The sequence below is a fragment of the Capra hircus genome, chromosome 9, assembly GCF_001704415.2.
Source record: "Capra hircus breed San Clemente chromosome 9, ASM170441v1, whole genome shotgun sequence".
NCBI lineage: Eukaryota > Metazoa > Chordata > Mammalia > Artiodactyla > Bovidae > Capra > Capra hircus.
This window is the reverse complement of record NC_030816.1, coordinates 32,419,718-32,440,629: the sequence shown is the minus strand read 5'-3', so window position 1 is coordinate 32,440,629 and position 20,912 is coordinate 32,419,718. Positions and strand designations below refer to the sequence as shown.

General features: G+C 37.9%; 1 protein-coding gene across 2 annotated transcripts in view; it reads right to left on the bottom strand.

The window, feature by feature from the left end:
• Positions 1-17,165, bottom strand: part of HACE1 (HECT domain and ankyrin repeat containing E3 ubiquitin protein ligase 1) — a 108,706-nt gene extending 91,541 nt beyond the window's left edge. For both annotated transcript variants that reach the window (XM_018053122.1, XM_018053123.1), the window contains exons 1-5: positions 16,844-17,165; positions 10,268-10,322; positions 9,132-9,221; positions 8,252-8,356; positions 1,941-2,016 (exon numbers count right to left, since the gene is read on the bottom strand). In XM_018053122.1, coding sequence (XP_017908611.1) covers positions 1,941-2,016; positions 8,252-8,356; positions 9,132-9,221; positions 10,268-10,322; positions 16,844-16,919 — 402 coding nt within the window. In that variant the 5' untranslated portion in view covers positions 16,920-17,165. The remainder of the gene's footprint in view (positions 1-1,940; positions 2,017-8,251; positions 8,357-9,131; positions 9,222-10,267; positions 10,323-16,843) is intronic.

The following is a 20,912-nucleotide window of genomic DNA, read 5'->3' as shown; positions in this document are numbered from 1 at the left end:
CAAAGGAAACAAAAAATACAAATGAAAAGACAGCCAGCAAATTGGGAGAAAATATTTGCAAATATTTGTGACTGATAAGGGATTAGTCTCGAAAATTTACACACAGCTTATGACATTTAACAGCATCAAAACAAACAACCCACTCAAAAAATACACAGGAGACCTAAATAGACATTTCTCCAATGAAGACATACAGATGGCCAATAATCACATGAAAAGATGTTCAAAACTGCTAATTATTAGAGAATTGCAAATCAAAACTATAACTATCATCAAAAAAAATCACAAACAATAAATGCTGGAGAGAGTATGGAGAGAAAGGAACCCACCTACATTGTTAGCAGGAATATAAATTGGTACAGCCACTATGGAGAAGAGTATGGAGGTTCCTTTAAAAACTAAAAATAGAGCTACCATATGACACTACAATCCCACTCCTGGGCATATATCCAGAGAAAAACATGATCTGAAAGGATACATGCATCCCAATGTTCACTGCAGCACTGTTTACAACAGCTAAGAGGGGAAGCAACCTAAATGTCCACTGACAGAGGAATGGATAAAGATGTAGTAAATATATACAATGGAATATTACTCAGCCATTAAAATGAATGAAAGAATGCCACTTATAGCAACACGGATGGGCCTAGAGACTGTCATACTGAGTGAAGTCAGTCAGATAAAGAAATGTCATATGACATCCCTTATATATGAAACCTAAGAAAGAAATGATATAAATGAACTTATTTACAAAACAGAAAGAGACTCAGACTTATAAAAGGAACTTATGGTTGCCAGGAGGGAAGGGATACTTACGGAGTTTGAGATGGTCATGTATACATGCTATATTTAAAATGAATAACCAACAAGTGCTTACCATATAGCACTTGGAACTCTGCTCAATGTTATGTGGCAGCATGGGAGGGAGAGAGGTTTAGGGAAGAAAGGGTGCATGTATATATAGCCGAGTCCCTTTGCTGTTCACCTCAAACTGTCACAGCATTGTTAATCGTCCATGCGTGTATGTATGCTCAGTTGCTCAGTCATTTTCAACTTTTTGCAGCCCCATGGACTGTAGTCTACCAGGCTCCTCTGTCCATAGAATCTTTCAGGCACACTGGCGTGGGTCACCATTTCCTACTCTAGGGGATCTTCCTGGCCCAGGGGTTAAACCCGCGTCTCCTGCATCACTTGCACTGGCAGGTGGATTCTCTACCCCTGGGCCACCTGGGAAGCTCTGCTAATTGGCTACACCCCAATACAAAACAAAAAGTTCAAAAGAAAAAAAAGAGAATGTTTATTTTTTTTTCAGGCTAATCGTGTCATAAAGTAGATGTATATTTATTTGACATAAAATGCCATACAATTCACAGGCCTTACAATTCATCTATTTAAAGCATACAGCTTACTGGGTTTTCGTATATTCAGAGTTTTGCAATCATCACTACAGTCAATTTTAGAACATTTTCATTTCCCCCAAAGAAGGCCTGTACCCATTAGCACGCCCATTTCCTGAGATGGATACAGAAGATACATGTCTCACTCTGACTCTGCCACCTGGCTGAAGAAACTCATCCACTGCCTTCAGTTTTTCTTACTGATATTCTTCTGCTTTTTTCCCATAGGACTCTTAGAGGCAATGAATTTTGACAGCAGTTGGGAGACAGTATAGGCAACATAACCAAACAAACATCACATCATTCTTATTGCCTCACTTTTATCATTTTGCTGAGTTCAGAACAAACCAAGTCTAAATATTTCACCCTTAACATCAATATGTATAAATTAGCTGAGAAGTATACCTGAAATCATTCTGTATCTTCTCAATTACTACAAAGAAATAACTGCAGAAATAATAGTACACTTTGTATTACTATTACTTTTGATATTATTTTCTCAAAGTATTTCTAAAATCTCAGACAAAAACTCTTAGCACTTACTGCAGTAAGACCTTCATTATTACAAATGTTGACATCAGCACTGTATTCTAATAATTTACTCATGCATTTCTTTTGCCTGAAAAGAAAAAGAGACAGTAAAGACAACTGTTACTAGAAAAATAAACAAATGAAAATTATTTTACTGAAATATTAACTACACTCAATATTAACTGATAGCAAATAACCTGTATCTACAATATTTAAATAAATACTTCAATAAATAAATGTAGCATATGAAACAAAATTGTTTCTATGACTCAAAGATAATAGGATTTTAAAAGGGCAAAATGAGGTTTTAATGCCACTGGGACAAATTCATCACTGAAAATGCTATGAAATTTCTAGTGTTGACAGAATATTTGAAATAGTAATCTTCATTAAAAATGTAAGACATTCATAAGCCTAATGGAAGGGGAATGGATAGAGTAAAATGATGTCTCAATGAATGCTATATCCTATATTCTTGATTGTATAATATTTAAAATACTAAGATGAGTTGTAAAAAATAACAAATTAATAAAATAGCTATCTATTCATACCCTTGCCCACTTTTTTTTTCAGCTTTTTTACTGTAGTAAAATACACATAACATAAATTTATCATCTTAACCATTTTTAAGTGTACAGTTCAGTGATATTAGGGTTCCCTGGTGGCTCAGACAGTAAAGAATCTGCCTGCAATGCAGGAGGCCTGGGTTCAATCCCTGGGTCAGGAAGATCCCCTGGAGAAAGGAATGACTATCCACTCCAGTACTCTTGCCTGGAGAATTCCATGGACAGAGAAGCTTGGCAGGCTACAGTCCATGGGGTCGCAAAGAGTCAGATACGACTGAGCGACTAACATCTGATCACTTGATCAGCAATATTAAGTATATTCATATATTGTGCAACCACCATCATCATCCATCTCAAGAACACTTTTCAGCTTTCTGAAACTCTGCATCCATTAAACAGTAACTCCCCATTCCCTCTCTTGCTAGTTCCTGGCAACCACTATTCTACATTTTATCTCTACAATTTGTCCTTATCTAAATGTCTCACAGAAGTAGAATCATACAGTTTGTCTTTTTGTGACTGGCTTATTTCATTTAGCATAATCTCCTCAAGGCTATCCATGTTGCCGCATACAACATGGATATAGAATTTCCTACCTTTTAAGGGGCTTCCCAGGTGGTGCCAGTAGTAAAGAACCTGCCTGCCAATGCAGGAGATGTAAGAAACACGGGCTCAATCCTTGGGTTGGGAAGATCCCCTGAAGGGCATGGCAACCCACTCCAGTATTCTTGCCTGGAGAATCTGATGGATAGAGGGGCCTGGTAGGCTACAATCCACAGGGTCGCTCAGAGTCTAACTCAGCTGAAGCGACTTAGCACTCACGTAGGCTGAATAATATTCCACTGTATGTATACACCACATTTAGTTTACCCATTCATGTGCAAATGGATGGTTAGGTTCCTTTATTTTAGCTATTGTGAATACTGCTGCTATGAATTCAAGTATACAAATATTTCTGTGAGACTCTGCATGAAATTGTGGGGGGTATATACCCAGAAGTGGAACTGCTGGATCACAGTATAATTCTATTTTTATTTTTGAGGAAGCAATGAACTAGTTTCCAGAGCATCTGTACTATTTCCCTTTCCCACCAACAGAGCACAAGGGGTCCAATTTCTCTACACCCTCATCAACACTTGTCATGTTTTTTTTTTGATAGCCATACTAATGAATCCGAGTTGGTGTCTCATGGTAGTTTTAACCGGCATTTCCCTGATTAGGGATATTAAGCATCTTTTCTTGATCTGGACACCTGTATATCTTACTTGGAAACATATCTACAAAAGTATGTTGCTGCCTTTTGAACTGCCTACCCATGTCATTTTGCTCACAATGTTTGCTCCTAGTCTGATCCATTCTTCCTCACTCTTCAGTGTTTATCTCAATTTCTCCTTCATTAATAATTAAATGAAAACTCATGCTTTGGAAACAAAGTGATATACACACACACTATATGTATACACACATAATGTATATATGTGTGTGTTTATATATACATATAAAAAATATACAATTTATGTATATGCTTAACTGTGCTCAGTAATGAATTAAGAAAATATGATTTAATCTGTGGCATGAAAAAGTTTATGATCTAGGTAAGTAAATGATTACATACATACATAAAAAAATTAAAAATGGGGTATACATAATAGCATATTATGTATAATGTTATACAACATAGTATATATAGTATTAATGTGAATACTCAGATATTGTGATTTACAGCAAGAATACATATTTATATATTTGGTCTTAATCCACACTTCTTGGCTCACAGTTCTAAACCCTAAACAATTAAAAGCAATGGGCCTCTTTTCCTGAAGAGAGGTGAAGGTGACTTTTGGGTGCCACTCAACGGTGGGGGCTGGTTGCCAGGAGAATCAAACCACAAATTAGAGGGCACTTTCAGTCCCACTCCTATCTCCAGGGAGGGGATAGCAACCAGAGGTTGAATCTGCTGCTAACAGCCAATGATTTAAGTCAATAATGACTATAAAATGATGTCTACATAGACTCAAAAGGACAATTTTTTGTCCCTTTGAGGAAGAGCTTCCATGGAGGGGAACCAAAATGCTACTACCTGTGACCATGCCTGAATCTCTTTGTTCAGGACCTCACCCAGTATATCTATCTCTTCATTTGGTTACTGACTCATATCCTTTAATACTCTCATAAAAAAAAAAACAAAAACGGTACTCTAGTGAGTAAACAAACACATCTTCCTGAGTTCAGTGAGCCCTTCTAGCAAATTAATCAAGTCCAAGAAAGGGATCACGGCAAACTCTGATTTCTAGCCAGCTGGTCAAAAGTACTAGTTACAACCTGGACTCTTGACAAGAATCCTGAGTTGGAAGGGGATGGCAGAACCTCCAATCTGTAGCCAGTCAGTCAGAAAACTACTTGAAACTGACCTGGCAACTGGCGTCTGAAGTGAAGGGTGGTCTACAGGACTGAGCCCTTGACCAACAGAATCTGCTTCTACCTGAAGGTACATCACAGTGTCAGAACTGATCTGACTTTTAGGAAACTGCTGTCATTTGAGACTTGCTTGTTGGTTTGATGAAGCCTACAACTGCCCCGCCAACATATACACACACATACACACACTGGAATTGGGTCCAGGAACCCTTTACAAATAAGCTATACATATATAATAACATATGGTATACAGAGAATATACATAATACATGTAATATAATAACTATTTACTCTGATAATAAATTTCTTCATACCCTATCACATTTCTTTTATCAACTCAGTACTAAGCATAGCTAACTAATTACTAATTATTCAATCTTATAATAGCTATCAGTTCAGCCTCTCAGTCGTGTCTGATTTGTAACCCCATGGACTGCAGCACATCAGGCTTCCCTGTCCATCACCAACTCCTGGAGCTTGATCAAACTCATGTCCATCAAGCCGGCGATGCCATTCAACCGTCTCATCCTCTGTATATATAATAGTTATAATTGTTATTAACTGAATAAACCTTTTAAAAGAAAACAAATTACTTTTCTTGCTATGACTCATTCTTTCTAAAAGGAAGTTAAATTCAACTAAAATCAGATTTTAATCAAAGAAATGGAAGAAAATAAAGCTCTGAGTAAACTTAAAAGTTCAAACGTTTACGAAGTTTCTTCATCAAATACAGTTATGAAAACCTCAGGAAATAAACCTTCATTACTGTGAGGAAACAGACCACAAAATCCTATTAAAATTAATATTACATTGTTTAAATTACGCCTCTCTGTGTGTGTGATGGCACCCATACTGTGGGACTTCTAAAATCTATTCAGAAGCCTGATGTGGACCATTGGCCTACTGTCAAAATAAACACTTAAGTAGGACTGTGCAGGGAAAGGGTTTCAAAGAAGTGTTTAGGGCAGAGGTTTGCTGAAGAGAAGCAGCAAAACATAATGCTCCCCCTCCCAAAAATGAACTGCAAAAGGTACAGGGCAATATGAGAGAAATACATCTTTTTTCTTACTTAACAATCATCACTGCTATTTTCCATAACCTTGAGTAAATCAAAAAGACCCACTAAGTGCTCACCTCTTTTGCTTAGAATGGAGCTAAAATATTAACTAATACATGAGCTCTACCCTTTATGAGCTCACAATCTAGCTCAAAAAAAATAGTGAAAAAATGTTTTAAATCTGACCAATATGCAACCTAAAGATACACAATAATTTTTAAGTCTCTCTTTTAAAATTCTCATATAATCATGAGCAATGCTGGATCCTTTTGTACAGGAAGCAACAACCTTCCTGCCTGGATACTGCAACAATTATAAGTTTATGGTAACCCAAAGGACAGCGGGACCAGTCATCCAAGTGCTCTGAGGCAACCTAAGGGGTCTTCCACTAGAAAGGAAGGCAATTTAGTACTAACGTACACAGCACTGATGGCTGAAGACAGAAACTCTAAAGCTGGCCAAGAGAAATATTCTACCTTTCTGACAATGACAGATGAGGGAACAAAACAAAAAATCCCACAAATCAGATGGACCGGCCAAAGGAGGAGAATTCACCTATGACTTCTGCTTCAGTCTAGACAAATTTGAACTTGTAGAGAAATCACACCAAAAAACGTTTTCTGAAACCATCAAAAGCTACAGGAACAAGTAGCTTTTAAGTTGAACAAGGTGTCCCTAAGCTGTACAAGGCACCCATTTAGTAAATAAAAAACAAAATAGTTATGTACTGCATATCGAAAGTAATCTTTATAAGAATGAAATGCATCCAAGTTAGATGCTATGTAAGGGTTCTGGACTCTTATTCCTTTTCTCTTGACTGATTTGCCATATGAATTATGAAATAATATGTTATATGTTTTCATCTTTAAAATGTAATGGTCTCCAAATTGAATGTCTCAACAGCAACAAAAAAGATAAATATTTGAGGTGATGGATGAGAGAAATCCCTTCACAATGTATAGATAAAATCATGATGTACACTATGCAATGGTCTCCTAAATGACAAAGTCCCCTATTACAGCAGAGTAGACGTTTTATCCCTGCTGTGCACCAACCTGTCCTTTCATTTACAGTTGTTGAGACAATTTGTTATATGTAACTTCTAAAAAGAGCTTTGTCCCTAACCTACCAACACATGGGATAATGGATCTAGACCTGAGATCAGGGCAGCAAAGGAGCCAGTGATTTACTCTTGTTGTTGTTGTTCAGTCACTCAGTCGTGTTCGATTCTTTTCAACTCCAGTACTCTGTATTTATTCTGTTTACTCTAACCTAGGCTTTGACACCCTACAATATACCTAATGCAGCCGATTATTATAAAAAGCAATTGTTTAACCAGCACATTGTCTTTTACAACATGAACAACTAAACTGGTTCACTTGCTAAATCAGGAAATGGGACAGATCAGACAGAGTCAAAGACCATGCCTCTCCCATGTCCAACCTAGACATCACTATCGTTCTTATTTTACTGGTTCCACTATAACCCTTATCTGAAAAAATTTGGTCTCACGTTGATGAAGTTGACAATTTTAGCCCCATATCTATCTCACTTAGGCAGCCACCTTAACTATGCAGAATTTCAGTTCAAAACAGGCAAGAAAAATACTTTCCAGAGTAATCAAAAGAATAAACACATAGAAATATTTTTCAAAGAGAAGTTTTCTGAAAGTTTCTCAAGCCGTGAATCAAAAACTACTTATTTTCATTGTAAACATAATTCCAACCATTTTGGTCTGGTCCTCAGTCCAAGAGAATTTTAAGAAGTGAAAAATATTGTTGAGGCAGATACATATGTGACTGTGAAATTCTCAATAAAAAAGGAGAAATCCATAAAAAGTACAGTAGGGTTAAAAATAGTACACAACGAGTTAGTACACTCATTCACAAATAATTATAAACTAGGTAAAATATATTTACTCTGTCTTTAATTGCATTAATAAAATTAACCAAACAATTTGGAAAATAAGTCATGGAGTTAGACGTGGCAAAAGACTAGCAGGAAAAAGGACACTGAAACAAAGAGGAGAAAATTACGCTTTTCAAAAAATGTCATTATAAGTAAAAATAAACTGACACACATATATTTAAGACGAAAAATATTAGTGGGCTACTTAATAAATTAATGATATTATTATAGTTATTTAAAAGGATAACATAATAATCCAAGACCCTCTTCCCAAGGCAAATATTGGGGGGAAAACAATTACCAAATGAAGGCAGAGTGCTTTCCTATGTCATAGCTGATAATCCAACTTAAGCTACTCAAGAAAAAATATTTACCCATTTCTAGCTGCCAAATGAAGAGGTGTACAGCCCGAAATATCTTGATAGTTAGGATTTGCTCCTTTCTTTAAAAGCAGAACCAAGCATTCCACTGATCCACAACTAAAACAATATTAAAAACAGTTCAGATGCACTTAACATACAGCCATAGCTGACAAAGCTTAATTAAAAAACGAAAAGCTCTATTAAACACATTATTTAGGGGGTCCACACTGACCAACAATTTAACTCCTATTACAAAGAGTAAATAACCTCTACTGTCAAGATGGCACATTCTACTACAAAATCTATGAAGTATTTGAGAAATTCATATGAAACAAAATAAAGTAGTAGTAGCACATAAAAGAAAACATATAATACTCTCAACTTTTGGCCTTCCAGAAGCCAAATTTATATTGAAAAATCAATTTTATTTAGGGAGAGTTAGCACTACCTAAATCTTAAAAGGTGATGTCAACAAACTGATTAGTTACACACTGGAACATTATGAATAAAAATCACTCTCACACCTAAGAAAAAAGTATAAAGCCAATAGCTTCACATTCAATCAGCATATAAAATCTTACATTGGTGGTATAAAAGTAAAATGTTGATGAATGCACCCTCTTAAGTATATCCAGGAAAGATAAACCCCATGCCTAACCTCCTCTAATCTGATCTAGGACAAGCAAAAACATCAGATATGACTTGAGTCCAATCCCAAAATTAAAAATCTAGAGAAATGATGCAAGTGCGGCACACTATGGCCTCAATAAGACAAAGAACCACTCAGCTACCTGTTCTCATCTCTCTTCATAACTACTATGGAATCACGCTGCTTCAAAGCTTACTGATCATTACTTTAGACCAGAGCTTAATCCAAAATATTTAGTCTTACTTTGCTGCAATGTGAAGCAAGCTTCTTTTCACACGTCCAAATGCATAATTGACATCAAACTTTGAATTTGATAGTAGTTCAGAAACAGACCTATGCAAAAAGAAGAATGTTTAAAAAAAAAAGTTTTTAAAAACATAATAACTCAAGTTAATAGCTCTTTAGTATTACCCTTACCAATTACTCAAAAGGTTTTGTCTCACATCAGCCAAAAAACAAGGCACTACTCTCTATGCAGAGCACGGCAGCCAGCGCAGCATCATCCAAAATTCAACTGCCCTCACCTATAAGCTGGTGCTGAAGGGCTCCTCATCTGCCACTCTGACTATGTCACCTGCTCTGAGGACACCTAAGTTGGCTTCAGCTCCCACTAGATTCCTGAGAAACAAAGACAGTAGGGATGGCTGCTCCCTGTGCACAAAGTTGAGCCTATCTGTATTAATTTTGGCCAAATAAGAAAAATCAGACAAACATATTTTAATGATATCAGACAGGAATTTCAAAGCAAAAAAAAAAATCATTTATATTTTAAACTTGTTTCAAAATACAGTGTCTCTTTCTCCTCGTAATACCAAACTACCTAATGGCTAACCATAGCAGAGCTGTCTGTTACAAGTTACACCTCATCACACAGCCAGACAACTGTGTCTCACACAAGCCCTATAAAAGTGTCAATACTACATTAATAAAAAGAATATTTAAAGAAAAGAACTTCAAAATAGTAGAATATTAAGGAATAAGTTGTCCATTAGGCCTAAATTTCTGTTACAAAGGTCAGTAGTAACCTCTAACAGAAACCATATTTTTTTCACTGTCAGTAACCAAGCAAATAGTTATTTTAATTTCTGACTATTCGTTTAGAAAATCTCTAGAAAATCTCTTCACAACACTGTAAATCAACTATACGTCAAGAAAATATGTAAATTCTTTAAAAAATTGAAGAAAATCTCTAACCATAGATTATAGTTAATAAAGAACTTGGAAAATCCTGTTTCTTATTTCACAGACAGAAAATTATAACAGAGTTAAATAACTTGTCCCAGGTCATTATGTCCAAACTCTGTGTCCATGTTTATATACACAACATTTAGGTAAATTCATATTCTTAAAAAATATAAATTTCTGAAATATGCACTCACCTGTGTTGATCAGCCATTACCATTGGCATTAATGTATAAACAGCAGTTTCATTATCTAAGTATTAAAAAAAAAAAAAAACAGAAAAAGGAATTAATTTATCTCCTGTTTTTTCCAAAAGGTGATATGATGATTTTAAAGTTTTTTTGACTCTAAATAAAACACTAAGAGAAGAGATGGAAGATAATTATGAACAGTGCAAAACACCAGAAGTATTACACATACTATTTGCAAAAATGTAGAATGTTTCATCATACCTACTAGTATTTTGGAGGAATTTTAAGTATATATGGATATCAAAGATATACATGCTAAAATAAATTTAAAACATTAAATATACATAATAGTTGCTTCGTATCAATACTGTAACAAAAGAAATTTTTAGAAGTTTTTATAAAACAGCATTAAAGTCTAACTTTTACTTATTACTTAATTTACATTTTCATTTTTTATAGAATTCACAGAAATGATTCAAAAGAAGTTAAAAGTCAGTAATACCTACGATCTCATGTGATACTTATGTAAATTTCAGCCAGTGTTTGCATTTACTTTTATATTACTAGTGGTCATTCCTCAATTCAATGCATTTTAGAGCTTCATGTTTTTTAATAAGTTATTTACAATGAATAACCCTGATACATCCCATTTAGTCCTTAAAAAATTAATAGCGGTGCTAAAATCAATGAGTTGAAGTTTGAGGAAAAAGTATTTGCATATCAAAACATCTCCCCCAAATACTAACTACAAAGGAAAAATAGTGAATTTACAGTGGAGAACGCAGCAGATATCACCTTAATCAACTCAAAAAGGGTAACATCACGAGAAATAATATATATCGATATTTCACAGTGCTTGAGTTTCCACTGAGAAGAGCATACCACTTCCACAGTACTCTTGCCAAAAATCTTTAATTTACTCATGGGAAAAATTAGACAAATCCAAATTAAGGAGAATTCCACAAAATACCTGATGAGTCCTCTTAAAAAAGTTTCAAGACCGTGAAAGACGAGGAAAAATTAGAATTATCATAGTTCAAGGGAGGCTAAGGAAACATGACAACTAAATGCAATGTCGTATTCTGGATTGGATCCCAAAATACAAAAAAAGGCATTAGCAGGAAAACTCCTGATATTCTAATAACCGTCTGTAATGTCTCTAATAAATGTCTTAAATGCTAATAGCAATACACCAATATTAACTCCTTAGTTTTGATACTTGTACTTTGGTTGTATAAGATGTGAACATGAGGCGAAACTGGCTGAAGGGTATACAAGAACTGAGTAGTATTTACGCAACTTTTCTTTAAGTCTAAAATTACTTAAAAATGGAAAGTTATAAAAAAGGAGAAGGAAAAGTTATTAAAAGATTCCTAAGAGACGAGTCAACCAAATGTAATTAAGGTGTGGACTATGACTGGATGCTGATTCAAACAAACCAACTGTAAGACGATATTTTTGAGAGGAGAAAACTGAATATGATGAACTGGATATCTGATGAGAATTAAAAATTACTGTTGTGTTGGCTCTATTAATGATATTGCGATTATGCTTAAAAAAATATTTAGAAATATATCTTGAAGTATTTATAGAACAAAAGTAACCATTTCTGCACATTTTTATTCATTATTTTAACTATTTTTGAGTATGGACATGAAAAACAATTTAATCCCAGGAAACTTCACAAGTCCAGTGTGCAAATGCAACGGTTCTTTCACTATAAAAATAGTTAATAACCAAGGAATCCTATTAATAACTAACAGCCAACATGTTTTAAACCATTATCTTCAAGGTACTATTCTAAACACTTCATATACAAATACATCATCTCTTTTATCCTCACGGGCACTTTATGAAGTAGGCACTAGTATTATCCCCATTGTGCAAATTAGAAAATTGAAGCACTAGTTAATCAATAAGTATGTGATGGTGGCATTAAGTGGCTAAACTGGAATTCAAAGCTGCCTGATTCCAAAGCCCCCATTATAAAAATTTTACAGTGCACACAGTATACACTACATATAAATAACCAAAAGGTCTACAATACAGTACTTATTCTTGACATGTACAACACAGTCTGTTTTACTCTCTTCTATTTCGATTTTTTCAAAATGTTAACTGCAATGACTAAATCATTCTCATTACGTATACGGGAATCACCAACAGGAGTTGAAAAAATACTGGACTAAGCCTCCCTCAGCACGGCAACGCTCTTTCTCTCCTGTAAAACACTTGCCCCCCAAAATCAAGACAATTTCAATTAAGCCATTCCCTAATAAAGGAATAAACAGGAAATAACATTATTTGTGAATTTAAACTTATGTAACAAGATAGTACACAATTTTAAGTGAACATGGTAAGTTCACATGGGTTTTTTACAGTATTTAGATAAAATTTATAGATAGATCTTATTTTTAAGTCACACCTAACCTTATTAAAAAAATAATACATACACTAAAGGTACGAAGACACAAATATAAAAACAACTCTGATGCTAGAAGGAGACTCTCCAGCAAATACTAAGAAAATACTGAATAAAATTTGCTGTCAGGTGATTCCTTCCCCACACTCATGAAGAAATCTTGAAAATTAGGTATATGAAAGTTCAGAGTGATAAGATTAAACTTTCTCTCACTTAACAGTGGTACGACTAAACTTTCTCTCACTTTATTAGATACATTGGCCATTTTTTATTAATAGTTTCAGAAAACTGTTTAAAGGAAAACCTCAAAGACCAGAAAACTCAGATTCACTATGCTATATTCAATTTCTCCTCAAACCATGAAATGGAGGAAGATGTTTTTTAATTGGTAATTGCACTCATCTCACATGCTAGTAAAGTAATGCTCAAAATTCTCCAAGCCAGGCTTCAGCAATACGTGAACCGTTAACTTCCAGATGTGCAAGCTAGTTTTAGGAAAGGCAGAGGAACCAGAGATCAAATTGCCAACATCCGCTGGATCATGGAAGAAGCAAGAGAGTTCCAGAAAAACATCTACTTCTGCTTTATTGACTATGCCAAAGCCTTTGACTGTGTGGATCACAAGAAACTGTGGAAAATTCTGAAAGAGATGGGAATTCCAGACCACCTGACCTGCCTCTTGAGAAACCTATATGCAGGTCAGGAAGCAACAGTTAGAACTGGACATGGAATGACAGACCGGTTCCAAATAGGAAAAGGAGTATGTCAAGGCTGTATATTGTCACCCTGCTTATTTAACTTATATGCAGAGTACATCATGAGAAATGCTGGGCTGGAAGAAAACACAAGCTGGAATCAAGATTGCCAGGAAAAATATCAATAACCTCAGATATGCAGATGACACCACCCTTATGGCAGAAAGTGAAGAGGAACTAAAACGCCTCTTGATGAAAGTGAAAGAGGAGAGTGAAAAACTTGGCTTAAAGCTCAACATTCAGAAAATGAAGATCATGGCATCTGGTCCCATCACTTCATGGCAAATAGATGGGGAAACAGTGGAAACAGTGTCAGACTTTATTTTTCTGGGCTCCCAAATCACTGCAGATGGTGATTGCAGCCATGAAATTAAAAGACGCTTACTCCTTGGAAGGAAGTTATGACCAACCTAGACAGCATATTCCAAAGCAGAGACATTACTTTGCTAACAAAGGTCCGTCTAGTCAAGGCTATGGTTTTTCCAGTGGTCATGTATGGATGTGAGAGTTGGACTGTGAAGAAAGCTGAGCACCGAAGAATTGGTGCTTTTGAACTGTGGTGTTGGGGAAGACTCTTGAGAGTCCCTTGGACTGCAAGGAGATCCAACCAGTCCATTCTAAAGGAGATCAGTCCTGGGTGTTCTTTGGAAGGAATGATGCTAAAGCTGAAACTCCAGTACTTTGGCCACCTCATGGGAAGAGCTGACTCATTGGAAAAGACTCTGATGCTGGGAGGGATTAGGGGCAGGAGGAGAAGGGGACAACAGAGGATGAGATGGCTGGATGGCATCACTGACCCGATGGACTTGAGTTTGCATGAACTCCGGGAGTTGGTGATGGACAGGGAGGCCTGGCGTGCTGCAATTCATTAGGTCGCAAACAGTCTGACACGACTGAGCGACTGAACTGAACTGAATTATCCTAATCATCATTCAAGCATATACTCCAATGGGCTCAAGTTCTATTATTTTATTAAACAAATTGCATTCATTGTAAATGCAGTAGTTTAAGGTTTTTTTTCCACATAAACAAACGATATAAGCCAACTCTTTTAAAGTGCACTGAGAATCTATATCCCTAAAATCATTGTTTTTCCTTACTTCCTATCCCACAAGATTCCTAATAATAGCACTCCATAACTAGCCCTAATAATCAGCACTTCATTATAGTGGGAATACTCAGGTTTTCATCATCTCAAGGGAACATAAATATGTCCTCTCAGTATCCAATTCAGTAAATATCTGCAGTTTAATCCCAAGTAACAAAGTTAGAGTGAAGTCTGAATAAAAACGCCAACCTTAATAATTTATTCCAATCAAATGATTAATAACTGAATTCTAACAAGGCAAGATAAATATTTGATTATTTCCTAAATTTAGTTAGATCTCAGAAATTCTGTTCAGCCCTTAAAATGTAAGCACAACAATCTGGATTTTTGTAACTGGAATGTAACACATACACACATATGCATGCACGCATGCACGAGCGTACTTGAAAGAGCCAATTTCAAAGAATTAAAAAAGATTCATCAGAATTTGGGGATAAATTAAAACAAGATGAGCAAACTCATTATAATCAAAGAAAAACAAATGTAAGCAACTTGCAGAAAAGTTTTATTTTTCATTACTCTAGTGTCCAGGGACTGTCAGACTGTCAGTGGAACTTTGTTTCAGAGAATAACTTGAGAGGCTGATACTTAGTCTTTAAAATGCTGATATAATTAGATCTATATTCTTCTATGTAATAATCCTAAGGAAATAATTATAAAGGCAGACTAAGATTTAAAAATCAAAGATGTTCCTCATAAAATCTATTATAAAAAATTAGATTCAATGTTTGTTACATATTATCATATGAAAGCTTGAAAAATCATAAGCATGTTTAAAGATATAAAAAGCGTTGTGCTTTCTAAAAGCAGAACAAAAGACTATATGCAGTATGATTTTAATTTGGTAGAGAAAGAAATAATAATAGAAAGAACTCAAGAGAATACTAGGCATTGTTTATTACTGGGTGAGAAATAATAATTTTTTTTTTCTTTCAAGATTTTCTACAATGAAAACATACTATCTTTAAAACCAGGAAATAATATCCAAGTATTCTAAGTCACATTTATGTAAAAAAAAAAAAAATGGAGATTTAAGCTGAGCAATACAAATTGCTGTCAATGAAACTACACGCGCAGCAGCAGACACCGAAAAACCTGACTGTGAGAAATGAGTAAGCACTTAAAAAATGGACTCAAAGTGGAAACAAAACAGAGAAAGAGTAAGCTGAAGGCAAAAGTCTTGTTCCTAACATCAGGATTATTTCAGTCTGTTACTTTATGCGAGCGAAGTACCAAGTACAAACGTACTTTTCAGAAACAGTCAACTCAAATTATGTTGTTCTGAATCACAGGTACAAACAAGGGAAAATCTTTTCAGGAAAATCATCCCTAGGTTCCCAGTCCACATTTCTCTGATGACTCTGTGCCAAGGTCTCCTTCCCTAACTTAAAAATCATTGTTCCAGCAGCAATTCAAAGAAAGTTTCCGGGCGGGGGCGGTGGCGGATATAAACTAATACAATGCATTAAAAAGAAAAACAAATCACGAGCCATAACTGCTACCCTTTCTTTCAGTTGCGCGTACACAATCAAAAGCCTTTAAGAGGCAGCACGGCTCTCACCCACTACCACTAAACCGTTCATGAGGCTGCAAACAAAACGGCTTTTTCACCTCTTTTATTACTTGTGTGTTACCTATCCTGAAGGAATTTAACTAAAAATTACTAAACGACAAGGATCATGCCTTACTCCTTTGTAGAAGCACAGTAGCCCCAACCTGTCTGAAGTGGATATGCATATTAAAGTGTATACATGTAAACAAACAAGCACTTCAAGTACACGTTTGACATTTGACCTCCTTTTATTTATCTGCTTATTATAAAAATAAAATGGCGCTCTACATGTTGAAAAGGAAAAGACCGCTTAATTACCCTCAGCAGCTTAAAGTAAACGATACTACTTGGGTTGGGACTGGGGGGATCTCTCTACCCTACCCCACCAGCATTTCCAGGCAGCAAATGGAAAAAGGCCAACAACTAGGCTGTCTTCTGAATCCGGGTCTCCGCCATCCAGGTGATACTTCTGCTCCTTCTCCGAAACACCTAACCGATAGTCCGGAGAGACTTCCTTCAAGTCCTGCTTCTTCCAGCTGCAGGACACCCACGGCCCGGGCCCCTCCCACAAACCCCACCTGCCCGGGGCGGGAGTGGTGACCAAGGTGGCCAGGGGTCCTAGACCTGCCCCTCCCTGCCAAGGAAAGTAAATGGGGGCGTTTGTTCAGCTTTCAGTTAGTCTTCCCCAACCCCCGCAGCTCCCTGAACCCAGCCCCCGGCGGCCCCAGCCCCGCGGCCCGCTCACCATCGGGCAGCTCCACGGTGCGCGCGCGGCGCAGCGAGCGCGTCAGGCGATTGAGCTGCTCCATCGCTCTCTCCATCCTCGGCGCGCCCTCCGCGCTCCCCCAGCCCGCCCGCGGCCTCCGCACTCGAAGCCCTACATCCCGCCCCGCGCCCGTCCCGCGGGCGGTGGTGCCGGCTCGCCCGGACTAACTCCCAGGGCTGCGGGGAAAGCTCGGGCCGCGTACTCCGTCCGGGGGCTGTCGGTCCGACGACTGAGGAGCCACCCGCCGACGAAGACGGCGCACTCGCCCTTCCTGCGGCCGCCGCCGCCGCTTCCCTCTCGGACTCGCACAGCCTTCTGGGAGCAGTAGTTTGGGGCCGCGCGCGCCCGGGGCGGAGCCACACTCGGTGCGCCCGTGGCTACACGCCTCCACCACGCAGACGCCAGTAGAGCGGTGTGTGCGGGAACCAGTGGGCAAACTGGGCGTACCCGCAAGTTCCTGGGGAAAATACCAGGGTGTTCCCACGCCCTCTTTTCCTGCTCCACAAAGTTTTACTCGAGCAGCTCCCTTCAACTCCATCGGATTATATAGCCGATTGGGGATTTGCACAATTGTTCTTAAAAAAAAAAAAAAAAATCCATCCTCAATCATGCCAGTATTGGTACGTTTTCCAGATACATGAACTTTTGAAATATAACATTTTCATATGTCAGATTTAAACAATCATAAAGTCAAACAATGCAAACGCAGAATATACGTTATCCTTTGTTTACTTCAGTTCAGTCGCTCAGTCGTTTCCGACCCCATGGACAGCAGCAAGCCCGGCTTTCCTGTCCATCACCAACTCCCTGAGCTTGGTCAGATTCATGTCCATCGAGTTGGTGATGCGATCCAACCATCTCATCCTCTGTCATCCCCTTCTCTTCCTCCTGCCTTCAACCTTTCCCAGCGTCAGGGTCTTTTCTTTTCTTTTTTTTTTTTTTTAATTTTTTATTTTTTTTAAATTTTAAAATCTTTAATTCTTACATGCGTTCCCAAACATGAACCCCCCTCCCACCTCCCTCCCCACAACATCTCTCTGGGTCATCCCCATGCACCAGCCCCAAGCAAGCTGCACCCTACGTCAGACATGGACTGGCGATTCAATTCTTACATGACAGTAGGGTCTTTTCAAATGAGTCAATTCTTTGCATCAGATGGCCAAAGTATTGGAGTTTCAGCCTCAGCTGAAACTGAGTCCTTCCAATGAATATTCAGGACTGATTTCCTTTAGGATTGACTGGTTTGATCTCCACAGTTCAAAGGCATCAGCTTTCTTTATAGTCCAACTCTCACATACATACATGACTATAGGAAAAACCATAGCTTTGACTAGATGGACTTTGTTGGCAAAGTAATGTTTCTGCTTTTTAATATTCTGTCTAGGTTCGGCATAGCTTTTCTTCCAAGGAACAAGCATCTTTTACTTTCATGGCTGCAGGCACCATCTGCAGTGATTTTGGAATCCCCAAAATTAAAGTCTCTCACTATTTGTTTCCATTGTTTCCCCATCTATTTGACATGAAGTGATGGGACCAGATGCCATGATCTTGGTATTCTAAATGTTGACTTATAAGCCAATTTTTCACTCTCCTCTTTCACTTTCATAAAGAGGCCTGTTAGTTCTTCTTCCCGGTCTGCCATAGTTCAAGTTCAAGTTCAAATTCAGTCGCTCAGTCGTCTGACTTTTTGCGACCCCATGAATCACAGCACACCAGGCCTCCCTGTCCATCACCAACTCCCGGAGTTCATGCAAACTTATGTCCATTGAGTCAGTGATGCCATCCAGCCATCTCATCCTCTGTCGTCCCCTTCCCAGCATCAGTGTCTTTTCCAATGACTCAGCTCTTCCCATGAGGTGGCCAAAGTACTGGAGTTTCAGCTTTAGCATCATTCCTTCCAAAGAACACCCAGGACTGATCTCCTTTAGAATGGACTGGTTGGATCTCCTTGCAGTCCAAGGGACTCTCAAGAGTCTTCCCCAACACCACAGTTCAAAAGCACCAATTCTTCGGTGCTCAGCTTTCTTCACAGTCCAACTCTCACATCCATACATGACCACTGGAAAAACCATAGCCTTGACTAGACGGACCTTTGTTAGCAAAGTAATGTCTCTGCTTTGGAATATGCTGTCTAGGTTGGTCATAACTTTCCTTCCAAGGAGTAAGCATCTTCTAATTTCATGGCTGTAATCACCAGCTGCAGTGATTTTGGAGTTCCTGAAAAACAGTCTGACACTGTTTCCACTGTTTCCCCATCTATTTGCCATGAAGTGATAGGACCAGATGCCATGATCTTCGTTTTCTGAATGTTGAGTTTTAAGCCAATTTTTTCACTCTCCTCTTTCACTTTCATCAAGAGGCTTTTGAGTTCCTCTTTGCTTTCTGCCATAAGGGTGGTGTCATCTGCTTCTCTGAGGTTATTGATATTTCTCCTGGCAATCTTGATTCCAGCTTGTGTTTCTTCCAGCCCAGCATTTCTCATGATGTACTCTGCATATAAGTTAAATAAGCAGGGTGACAATATACAGCCTTGACATACTCCTTTTCCTATTTGGAACCAGTCTTGTTCCATTCCAGTTCTAACTGTTGCTTCCTGACCTGCATATAGGTTTCTCAAGAGGAAGGTCAGGTGGTCTGGTATTCCCATCTCTTTCAGAATTTTCCACAGTTTCTTGTGATCCACACAGTCAAAGGCTTTGGCATAGTCAATAAAGCAGAAATAGATGTTTTTCTGGAACTCTCTTGCTTTTTCCATGTTCCAGCAGATGTTGGCAATTTGATCTCTGGTTCCTCTACCTTTTCTAAAACCAGCTTGAACATCAGAGAATTCACGGTTCACGTATTGCTGAAGCCTGGCTTGGAGAATTTTGAACATTACTTTATTGGCTTGTGAGATGAGTGTAATTGTGCGGTAGTTTGAGCATTCTTTGGCATTGCCTTTCTTTGGGATTGGAATGAAACCTGACCTTTTCCAGTCCTGTGGCCACTGCTGAGTTTTCCAAATTTGCTGGCATATTGAGTGCAGCACTTTCACAACAATATCTTTCAGGATTTGAAACAGCTCAACTGGAATTCCATTGCCTCCACTAGCTTTGTTCGTAGTGATGCTTTCTAAAGCCCACTTGACTTCACATTCCAGGATGTCTGGCTCTAGGTGAGTGATCACACCATCGTGATTATCTTGGTCATGAAGACCTCTTTTGTACAGTTCTTCTGTGTATTCTTGCCACCACTTCTTAATATCTTCTGCTTCTGTTAGGTCCATACCATTTCTGTCCTTTATCAAGCCCATCTTTGCATGAAATGTTCCCTTGGTATCTCTAATTTTCTTGAAGAGATTTCTAGTCTTTCTCATTCTGTTGTTTTCCTCTATGTCTTTGCATTGATTGCTGAAGAAGACTTTCTTATCTCTTCTTGCTATTCTTTGGAACTCTGCATTCAGATGCTTATATCTTTCCTTTTCTCCTTTGCTTTTTGCTTCTCTTCTTTTCACTGCTATTTGTAAGGCCTCCTCAGCCATTTTGCTTTTTTGCATTTCTTTTCCATGGGGATGGTCTTGATCCCTGTCTCTTGTACAATGTCACGAACCTCAGTTCATAGTTCATCAGGCACTCTATCAGATCTGGGCCCTTAAATCTATTTCTCACTTCCACGTATAATCATAAGGGATTTGATTTAGATCATACCTGAATGGTCTAGTGGTTTTCCCTACTTTCTTCAATTTAAGTCTGAATTTGGCAATAAGGAGGTCATGATCTGTGCCACAGTCAGCTCCAGGTCTTGTTTTTACTGACTGTATAGAGCTTCTCCATCTTTGGCTGCAAAGAATATAATCAATCTGATTTCAGTGTTGACCATCTGGTGATGTTCATGTGTACAGTCTTCTCTTGTGTTGTTGGAAGAGGGTGTTTGCTATGACCAGTGCATTCTCTTGGCAAAATGCTATTAGTCTTTGCCCCGCTTCATTCTGCATTCCAAGGCCAAATTTGCCTGTTACTCTAGGTGTTTCTTGACTTCCTATGTTTGCATTCCAGTCCCCTATAATGAA